Source organism: Fringilla coelebs, assembly GCF_963513975.1.
Source record: "Fringilla coelebs genome assembly, chromosome: 33".
Classification (NCBI taxonomy): domain Eukaryota; kingdom Metazoa; phylum Chordata; class Aves; order Passeriformes; family Fringillidae; genus Fringilla; species Fringilla coelebs.
In genome coordinates, this window is record NC_140059.1 from 836,568 (window position 1) to 846,006 (window position 9,439).

The window sequence follows — 9,439 nt, forward strand, 5'->3', positions numbered from 1 at the left end:
ACGGAAAAAGGCGGGAAACCCCCACACAACTCGCGCCGCGCCCCGCCCCGCGCACGCGCGGTGCCAGAAGGAGCCGCCCCCTCCCCCATCCCCCGCGCGCCCTCCCCTCACGCTTCCCGCCGCGCGCACGCGCCCCACGCCCGCCGCCCGCCTCAGCCGCCGCCGCCGCTCCGCCCTCACCGCTCCGGCCTCGTCCGTTCCTCCTTCCTCCCGCGGCTGCTGCCCGGTCCTTCCCCGGCGCGTTCCGGTACGGCGGCGGGCCGGAGAGGCCGGGCGGGGCGGGGGGGGAATGTTGTGAGGGGGAGGGGGAACCGCGCCCGCCGGGATGGGCGGGGCTGCGCGTGCGCGGCCGCCGCTTCAGGGGGCGGTGGCCCCAGGGCGGCGCATGCGCAGTGGCTCGGTGAGGGCTCCTGGGGAATGTAGGATTTAAATTAAAATTAGCGCGGTTGAAATTAATGGGATTTGAGGGGTTTGTAGGGGTGTGAGCAGCCCCGGGGCACCCCCCATTACCCGTGCGTGTGGGAGCCACAGGATCTCTCTGGAACCCCCCATTTTTGTGTGCCCCGACTCCATATAAACAGCGGTCTGTTTAGGGTGGGGCCAACAAATAAAGGGCAGAATCTGTAAATAAAGAATAGGGAGCGCAAATAACGAACTGTGTGGGGATTACAGCGCCACGGGTGGGGGGTGTTATAGCCCCGGCTGGGGGTACCCTCTTTTGTGGGTTCACCCGTTAATGGGGTGTCCTTGTTTGTGGGTTCCCCCATTTATGGGGTGTCCTTTTTTGTGGGTTCCCCCATTTATGGGGTGTCCTTGTTGGTGGGTTCCCCCATTTATGGTGTCCTTGTTTGTGGGTTCACCCGTTAATGGGGTGTCCCTGTTCGTGGGTTCCCCCATTTATGGGGTGTCCTTGTTTGTGGGTTCCCCCATTAATGGGGTGTCCCTGTTGGTGGGTTCCCCCATTTATGGTGTCCCTGTTTGTGGGTTCCCCCATTTATGGGGTGTCCTTGTTTGTGGGTTCCTCCATTTATGGTGTCCCTGTTTGTGGGTTCCCCCATTTATGGGGTGTCCCTGTTCGTGGGTTCCCCCATTTATGGGGTGTCCCTGTTCATGGGTTCCCCCATTTATGGGGTGTCCCTGTTTGTGGGTTCCCCCATTTATGGGGTGTCCCTGTTCATGGGTTCCCCCATTTATGGGGTGTCCCTGTTTGTGGGTTCCCCCATTTATGGGGTGTCCTTGTTTGTCTGTTCCCCCGGTTTATGGTGTCCCCGTTTTTTGGGGTGCCCCAGTTAATGGGATACCCTCGTTTACGGTGTCCCCGTTTTTGGGATGTCCCCGTTTTTGGGTGCCCCACTTAATGGGATACCCCCATTTACAGGTGACCCCGTTTATGGTATCTCCGTTTTTGGGGTGCCCCAGTTAATGGGATACCCCTGTTTACAGGTGACCCCGTTTATGGTGTCCCCGTTTTTGGGGTGACCCCGTTTATGGTGCCCCCGTTAATGGGGTGTCCCCCCCGTTAATGGGGTGTCCCCCCGCAGTTTGGGGGTGTCCCCCCCGTTAATGGGGTGTCCCCCCGTTAATGGGGTGTCCCCCGCAGTTTGGGGGTGCCATGGTGCGCTCCTCCAAGGACAAGAGGGACATTTATTACCGGCTGGCCAAGGAGGGCGGTGTGGGGTGTCCCCCCGCAGTTTGGGGGTGTCCCGCCGTTAATGGGGTGTCCCCCGCAGTTTGGGGGTGCCATGGTGCGCTCCTCCAAGGACAAGAGGGACATTTATTACCGGCTGGCCAAGGAGGGCGGTGTGGGGTGTCCCCCCGCAGTTTGGGGGTGTCCCCCCGTTAATGGGGTGTCCCCCCGCAGTTTGGGGGTGCCATGGGGCGCTCCTCCAAGGACAAGAGGGACATTTATTACCGGCTGGCCAAGGAGGGCAGTGTGGGGTGTCCCCCCGCAGTTTGGGGGTGTCCCCCCGTTAATGGGGTGTCCCCCCGCAGTTTGGGGGTGCCATGGAGCGCTCCTCCAAGGACAAGAGGGACATTTATTACCGGCTGGCCAAGGAGGGCAGTGTGGGGTGTCCCCCCCGTTAATGGGGTGTCCCCCCCGTTAATGGGGTGTCCCCCCGCAGTTTGGGGGTGTCCCCCCGTTAATGGGGTGTCCCCCCGCAGTTTGGGGGTGCCATGGGGCGCTCCTCCAAGGACAAGAGGGACATTTATTACCGGCTGGCCAAGGAGGGCGGCTGGAGAGCGCGCAGCGCCTTCAAACTGCTGCAGCTGGAGCAGCGCTTCCAGCTCCTGAGGGGTACGGGGGGAACGGGGGGAACGGGGGGACTGGGGGGAATGGGGGGGACTGGGGGAAATGGGGGGGACTGGGGAGACTGGGAGGGAATGGTGAGTGGGGGGGACTGGGGGGGATTGGGGGAAATGGGACTGGGGGCGACTGGGGGAAATGGGGAGAGTGGGGGGGACTGGGGAGACTGGGAGGGACTGGGGGAAGGGTGGGAAGGGGGGTTTGGGGATTGGGAGGGACTGGGGGGGATGGGGGGACTGGGGGAAATGGGGGGGACTGGGGAGACTGGGAGGGACTGGGGGAAGGGTGGGAAGGGGGTTTGGGGATTGGGAGGGACTGGGGGGGATGGGGGGGACTGGGGGAAATGGGGGGGACTGGGGAGACTGGGAGGGACTGGGGGAAGGGTGGGAAGGGGGTTTGGGGATTGGGAGGGACTCGGGGGGAATGGGGGGATTGGGGGAAATGGGACTGGGGGAATGGGGGGGACTGGGGGGATTGGGGGGAATGGGGAGAGTGGGGGGAGTGGGGAGCTGGGGGGGACTGGGGGGATTGGGGGAATGAGGGGGACTGGGGGGGATTGGGGGAAATGGGACTGGGGGGGACTGGGGGAAATGGGGGGGGACTGGGGAGACTGGGAGGGACTGGGGGAAAGGTGGGAAGGGGGGGTTTGGGGATTGGGAGGGAACGGGGGGAAATGGGGGGGACTGGGAGGAGCTGGGGGGGATTGGGGGAAATGGGAATGGGGGGAATGGGGGGAGTGGGAGGATTGGGGGAATGGGGAGAGTGGGGGAATGGGGGGAATGGGGAGCTGGGGGGGACTGGGGGGAATAGGGGAGAGGAGGAGAATGGGGGAGATATGGGAACTGGGGGGATTGGGGGAATGGAGGGAATGGGGGAACTGGGGGAAGGGGGGGGACTGGGGAGACTGGGAGGGACTGGGGAGACTGGGAGGGACTGGAGGGAATGGGAATGGGGGGGACTGGGGGGAATAGGGGAGAGGAGGAGAATGGGGGAAATATGGGAACTGGGGGGATTGGGGGAATGGGGGAAATGGGGGAACTGGGGGATGGGGGACTAGGGAAACTGGGGGAAATGGGGGGGGCTGGGGAGACTGGGAGGGACTGGGGTAACTGTGGGAAATGGGAATTAGGGATGGGGGACTGGGAGGGACTGGGGGGAATGGGGGAGACTGGGAGGGACTGGGGGGAATGGGGGGGACTGGGGAGACTGGGAGGGACTGGGGGAAATGGGAGGGACTGGGGGAAATAGGGGGAATGGGGGGGACTGGGGAGACTGGGAGGGACTGGGGGAAATGGGGGTGGGGCTGAGGAGACTGGGAGGGACTGGGGGAAATGGGGGTGGGGCTGGGGAGACTGGGAGGGACTGGGGGAAATGGGGGTGGGGCTGGGGAGACTGGGAGGGACTGGGGGAACTGCGGGGAATGGGGGAATGGGGAACTGGGAGCACTGGGCGAACCGGGAACACTGGGGACGCTGGTGAAACTGGGAACTCTGGTGTAACTGGTGTGAGTGGCTCCCAGGGATCTGGGATCTCTCTGTAACTGGTCTGACTGGTCTCCTTGGGCTCCATGGGGTCTGGGATCGCTGTGTAACTGGTGTAACTGGTGTGACTGGTGTGACTGGTGTAACTGGTGTGACTGGTGTGACTGGCTCCCAGGGGTGCAGAGGGCCGTGGATCTTTGTGCCGCCCCCGGGAGCTGGAGCCAGGTGCTGAGTCAGCACCTCAGGTGGGACTGGGGGCACTGGGAGCACTGGGGGGCACTGGGGGCACTGGGAGGGCACTGGGAGGGCACTGGGGGCACTGGGAGGGCACTGGGAGGGACACTGCGGGGGACACTGAGGGGCACTGGGGGCCCTGGGAGGGCACTGGGGGCACTGGGAGCACTGGGAGGCACTGGGGGCACTGGGAGGGACACTGCGGGGGACACTGGGGGGCACTGGGAGCACTGTGGGGTACTGGGAGCACAGGGAGGGCCCTGGGGGGCCCTGGGGGGGTACTGAGAGCACTGGAGTGCACTGGGGACACTGGGAGCGCTGGGGGGCACTGGAGGCACTGGGGGGTACTGGAGGGCACTGGGAGGGCACTGGGAGCACTGGGGGCTTTGGGGGCACTGGGGGGCACTGGGAGCATTGGGGAGGCACGGGGGGCACTGGAGGGCACTGGGGGCACTGGGAGCACTGGGGGCATTGGGAGCACTGGGAGGGAACTGGGGAGCACTGGGAGCACTGGGGGGCATTGGGAGGGCACTGGGGGCTCTGGGAGCACTGGAGAGCACTGGGAGCACTGGGGGCACTGGGGGGCACTGAGAACACTGGGGGTCACTGGGAGTCACTGGGAGGGCACTGGGAGCACTGGGGGCACTGGGGGTTTGGGGGGCACTGGGAGGCACTGGAGGCACTGGGGGGCACTGGGGGGCACTGGGGGTTTGGTGAGTCACTGGGGGGCATTGGGAGCGCTGGGGGGCACTGGAGGCACTGGGAGCACTGGGAGCACTGGGGGCACTGGGGAGCACTGGGGGCACTGGGGGAGGCACTGGGGGCACTGGGGGGGGCACTGGGAGCACTGGGGGGCACTGGGGGGACCCTGGGGGGTACTGGGGGGGGGTCACTGGGGGTTTGGGGGTCCCTGGGGGGCACTGGGAGCACTGGGATGAACTGGGGGGGGTCACTGGGGGGTCACTGTGTCGCCCTGCCCCCCCAGGGGCTCCGGGGGCTCCCCAGCCCAGGTGGTGGCCGTGGATCTGCAGGCCATGGCGCCGCTCCCGGGGGTGACACAGATCCAGGGGGACATCACCAAGGTGGGGCACCCCAAAACCCCCTCCTGGGCACCCCAAAACACCCTCCTGGGCACCCCAAACCCTGCCTGAGCCCCACCATGGCCCCCCCATCCAGGGGGACATCACCAAGGTGGGGCACCCCAAAACCCACCTGGGCACCCCAAAACCCCTGTGAGGCCCCCAAAACACCCTGAGCCCCACCATGGCCCCCCCATCCAGGGGGACATCACCAAGGTGGGGGCACCCCAAAACCACCACCTGGGCACCCCAAAACCCCTGTGAGGCCCCCAAACCCTGCCTGAGCCCCCCAACCCCATTAACCCCTTCCTGCCTGCATTCCCCCTGTGCCCCCAGACCCCATTCCTGACCCCCAGACCCCATTAACCCCTTCCTGCCCCTGTGCCCCCCAGACCCCATTTCCCCCCAGACCCCATTAACCCCTTCCTGCCCCACTCCCCCCGTGCCCCCCAGACCCCATTCCTGACCCCCAGACCCCATTAACCCCTTCCTGCCCCTGTGCCCCCCAGACCCCATTCCTGACCCCCTGACCCCATTAACCCCTTCCTGCCCCCACTCCCCCCTGTGCCCCCAGACCCCATTCCCCCCCCCCAGACCCCATTAACCCCTTCCTGCCCCCACTCCCCCCGAGACCCCATTCCTGACCCCATTAACCCCTTCCTGCCCCACTCCCCCGTGCCCCCCAGGCCTCCACGGCCCAGGAGATCCGGCGTCACTTCGAGGGGCACCCGGCTGACCTGGTGGTCTGTGATGGAGCCCCTGACGGTGAGTTTGGGGGGGCTGTGCCCGGGGGGGGCACCTGAACCCCCAAACCTCCCCCAAAACCCCCCCCCCAAAACCCCCTGACCCCCAAATTGCCCCCACAGTAACGGGGCTGCACGACCTCGACGAGTACATCCAGGCCCAGCTGCTGCTGGCGGTAAGTGTGGGGGTTCAGCCCCCCAAATCCCCCCCAAAACCTCCTGGAGACCCCCCCAGACCCCCCCAAATCCCCTTTTTGGGGTCCCCCCTCCTCCAGGCACTGAACATCACCACCCACGTCCTGAAGAAAGGCGGCACCTTCGTGGCCAAGGCGAGTCCCTGGAGGGATTTTGGGGTGTCTGGGGGGATTTGGGGGTGTCTGGGGGGAATTTGAGGGGTCCCTGATGGGATTTGGGGGTGTCTGGGGGGATTTGGGGGTCCCTGGAGGGATTTTGGGGTGTCTGGGGATGTTCTGAGGGGTCTCTGGTGGGATTTTGGGGTGTCTGGGGACGTTCTGAGGGGCCTCTGGTGGGATTTTGGGGTGTCTGGGGATGTTCTGAGGGGTCCCTGATGGGATTTGGGGGTGTATGGGGGGATTTGGGGGTGTCTGGGGACGTTCTGAGGGGTCCCTGATGGGATTTTGGGGTGTCTGGGGGGATTTTGGGGTGTCTGGGGACATTTTGAGGGGACCTTGATGGGATTTTGGGGTGTCTGGGGACGTTCTGAGGGTTCCCTGATGGGATTTTGGGGTGTCTGGGGGGATTTGGGGGTGTCTGGGGATGTTCTGAGGGTTCCCTGATGGGATTTTGGGGTCCCTGGTGGGATTTTGGGGTGTCTGGGGACATTCTAAGGGGTCCCAGGGGGGATTTTGGGGTGTCTGGGGACATTCTGAGGGTTCCCTGATGGGATTTTGGGGTGTCTGGGGATGTTCTGAGGGGTCTCTGATGGGATTTTGGGGTGTCTAGGGATGTTCTGAGGGGTCCTTGATGGGATTTTGGGGTGTCTGGGGGGATTTTGGGGTGTCTGGGGACAATTTGAGGGGTCCCAGGGGGGATTTTGGGGTGTCTGGGGACATTCTGAGGGGTCCCTGATGGGATTTTGGGGTGTCTGGGGGGATTTGGGGCTCCCTGATGGGATTTTGGGGTGTCTGGGGACATTCTGAGCGTTCCTTGAGGGGCTCCCCCCAAAATCAGGGGTAGGTCTGGAGCACCCCCCTCCCCACAAAGGGGTCGCTGCCCCCACAAAGGGGTCACTGACCCCACAAAGGGGGTGCTCCTCCCAAAAAGGGGGTGCTGACCCCACAAAGGGGGTGCTGCCCCCAAAAAGGGGGTGCTGCCCCCCCAAAAGGGGTGCTGACCCCAAAAAGGGGGTGCTGACCCCAAAAAGGGGGTGCTGCTCCCACAAAGGGGGTGCTGCTCCCACAAAGGGGTCGCTGACCCCACAAAGGGGTCACTGACCCCAAAAAGGGGGTGCTGCCCCCACAAAGGGGTTGCTGACCCCAAAAAGGGGTCGCTGACCCCAAAAAGGGGGTGCTGCCCCCACAAAGGGGTCGCTGCCCCCACAAAGGGGTCACTGACCCCAAAAAGGGGGTGCTGACCCCACAAAGGGGTCGCTGCCCCCACAAAGGGGGTGCTCCTCCCAAAAAGGGGGTGCTGCCCCCCACAAAGGGGGTGCTGACCCCACAAAGGGGTCGCTGCCCCCCAAAAAGGGGGTGCTGACCCCTAAAAGGGGGTGCTGCCCCCACAAAGGGGTCGCTGCCCCCCACAAAGGGGGTGCTGCCCCCCCAAAGGGGTCGCTGACCCCAAAAAGGGGGCGCTGACCCCAAAAAGGGGTCGCTGACCCCAAAAACGGGGTGCTGCCCCCCCAAAGGGGGTGCTGACCCCAAAAAGGGGGTGCTGCCCCCACAAAGGGGTCGCTGACCCCAAAAAGGGGTCGCTGCCCCCACAAGGGGGTCACTGACCCCACAAAGGGGGTGCTGCCCCCAAAAATGGGGCGCTGACCCCAAAAAGGGGTTGTTGCCCCCACAAAGGGGGTGCTGCCCCCACAAAGGGGTCACTGACCCCAAAAAGGGGGTGCTGACCCCAAAAAGGGGGTGCTGCTCCCACAAAGGGGGTGCTGCTCCCACAAAGGGGGCGCTGACCCCAAAAAGGGGGTGCTGACCCCAAAAAGGGGGTGCTGCTCCCACAAAGGGGTCGCTGCCCCCCAAAAAGGGGGTGCTGCCCCCACAAAGGGGTCGCTGACCCCAAAAAGGGGGTGCTGCCCCCACAAAGGGGGTGCTGACCCCACAAAGGGGGTGCTGACCCCAAAAGGGGTCGCTGACCCCACAAAGGGGTCGCTGACCCCAAAAAGGGGGTGCTGCCCCCACAAAGGGGTCGCTGACCCCACAAAGGGGTCTCTGACCCCAAAAAGGGGGTGCTGCCCCCACAAGGGGTCGCTGCTCCCAAAAAGGGGCTGCTGACCCCAAAAAGGGGGTGCTGCTCCCACAAAGGGGTGCTGCCCCCACAAAGGGGTCGCTGACCCCAAAAAGGGGGTGCTGACCCCACAACGGGGTCGCTGACCCCACAAAGGGGTCGCTGCCCCCCCAAAGGGGTCGCTGCCCCCAAAAAGGGGGTGCTGACCCCACAAAGGGGTCGGTGACCCCAAAAAGGGGTCGCTGACCCCACAAAGGGGGTGCTGCCCCCACAAAGGGGGTGCTGCCCCCCCAAAGGCCTCGCTGACCCCCCCTGCCCCCCCAGATTTTCCGGGGCAAGGACGTCACCCTGCTCTACTCCCAGCTGCGCCTCTTCTTCCCCGACGTCACCTGCGCCAAGCCCCGCAGCAGCCGCAACTCCAGCATCGGTGGGACCCCCCCCCAAACCCCTGGGGACCCCCCCGGGCCGCGGGGAGACCCCCCCTGAGTTTGGGGGACCCCCCCACCCCCTCTTTTGGCAGAGGCCTTCGTGGTGTGCCGGGGGTACAGCCCCCCCGAGGGCTTCGTGCCCAGCATGGAGAACCCGCTGCTGGAGCCCCAGGAGGGTGAGGGGCTCCGGGGGGATTTGGGGGGGCTGGGGGGCACTGGGAGGGGGCTGGGGGAATCTGGGAGGGGTCTGGGGATGTTCTGAGGGGTTACTGGTGTGATTTGGGGGTGTCTGAGGGGTCCCTGGTGGGATTTTGGGGTGTCTGAGGGGATTTTGGGGTGTCTGGGGGGGTTGGGAGGGGTCTGGGATGTTCTGAGGGGTCCCTGATGGGATTTGGGGGGGCTGGGGGGCACTGGGAGGGGTCTGGGGATGTTCTGAGGGGTTACTGGTGGGATTTGGGGGTGTCTTGAGGGGTCCCTCATGGGATTTTGGGGTGTCTGGGGGGCATTGGGAGGTGTTGGGGACATTCTGAGGGGTCCCTGATGGGATTTTTGGGGTGTCTGGGTATGTTCTGAGGGGTCTCTGATGGGATTTTGGGGTGTCTGAGGGGTCCCTGATGGGATTTTGGGGTGTCTGGGGACAATGTTAGGGGTCCCTGATGGGATTTTGGGGTGTCTGGGGGACATTGGGAGGGGTCTGGGGATGTTCTGAGAGGTCTCTAGTGGGATTTGGGGGTGTCTGGGGAGTCCCTGATGGGATTTT

The 9,439-nt window shown here is 64.7% G+C and overlaps 1 protein-coding gene across 1 annotated transcript in view; it reads left to right on the plus strand.

The window, feature by feature from the left end:
• The first annotated feature begins 92 nt into the window (after nucleotides 1-92).
• Nucleotides 93-9,439, plus strand: part of FTSJ1 (FtsJ RNA 2'-O-methyltransferase 1) — a 19,123-nt gene continuing 9,776 nt past the window's right edge. The window contains exons 1-9 of the mRNA XM_084224020.1: nucleotides 93-247; nucleotides 2,164-2,296; nucleotides 3,962-4,031; nucleotides 5,006-5,102; nucleotides 5,786-5,864; nucleotides 5,966-6,018; nucleotides 6,118-6,171; nucleotides 8,576-8,678; nucleotides 8,772-8,855. Coding sequence (XP_084080146.1) covers nucleotides 2,176-2,296; nucleotides 3,962-4,031; nucleotides 5,006-5,102; nucleotides 5,786-5,864; nucleotides 5,966-6,018; nucleotides 6,118-6,171; nucleotides 8,576-8,678; nucleotides 8,772-8,855 — 661 coding nt within the window. The 5' untranslated portion in view covers nucleotides 93-247; nucleotides 2,164-2,175. The remainder of the gene's footprint in view (nucleotides 248-2,163; nucleotides 2,297-3,961; nucleotides 4,032-5,005; nucleotides 5,103-5,785; nucleotides 5,865-5,965; nucleotides 6,019-6,117; nucleotides 6,172-8,575; nucleotides 8,679-8,771; nucleotides 8,856-9,439) is intronic.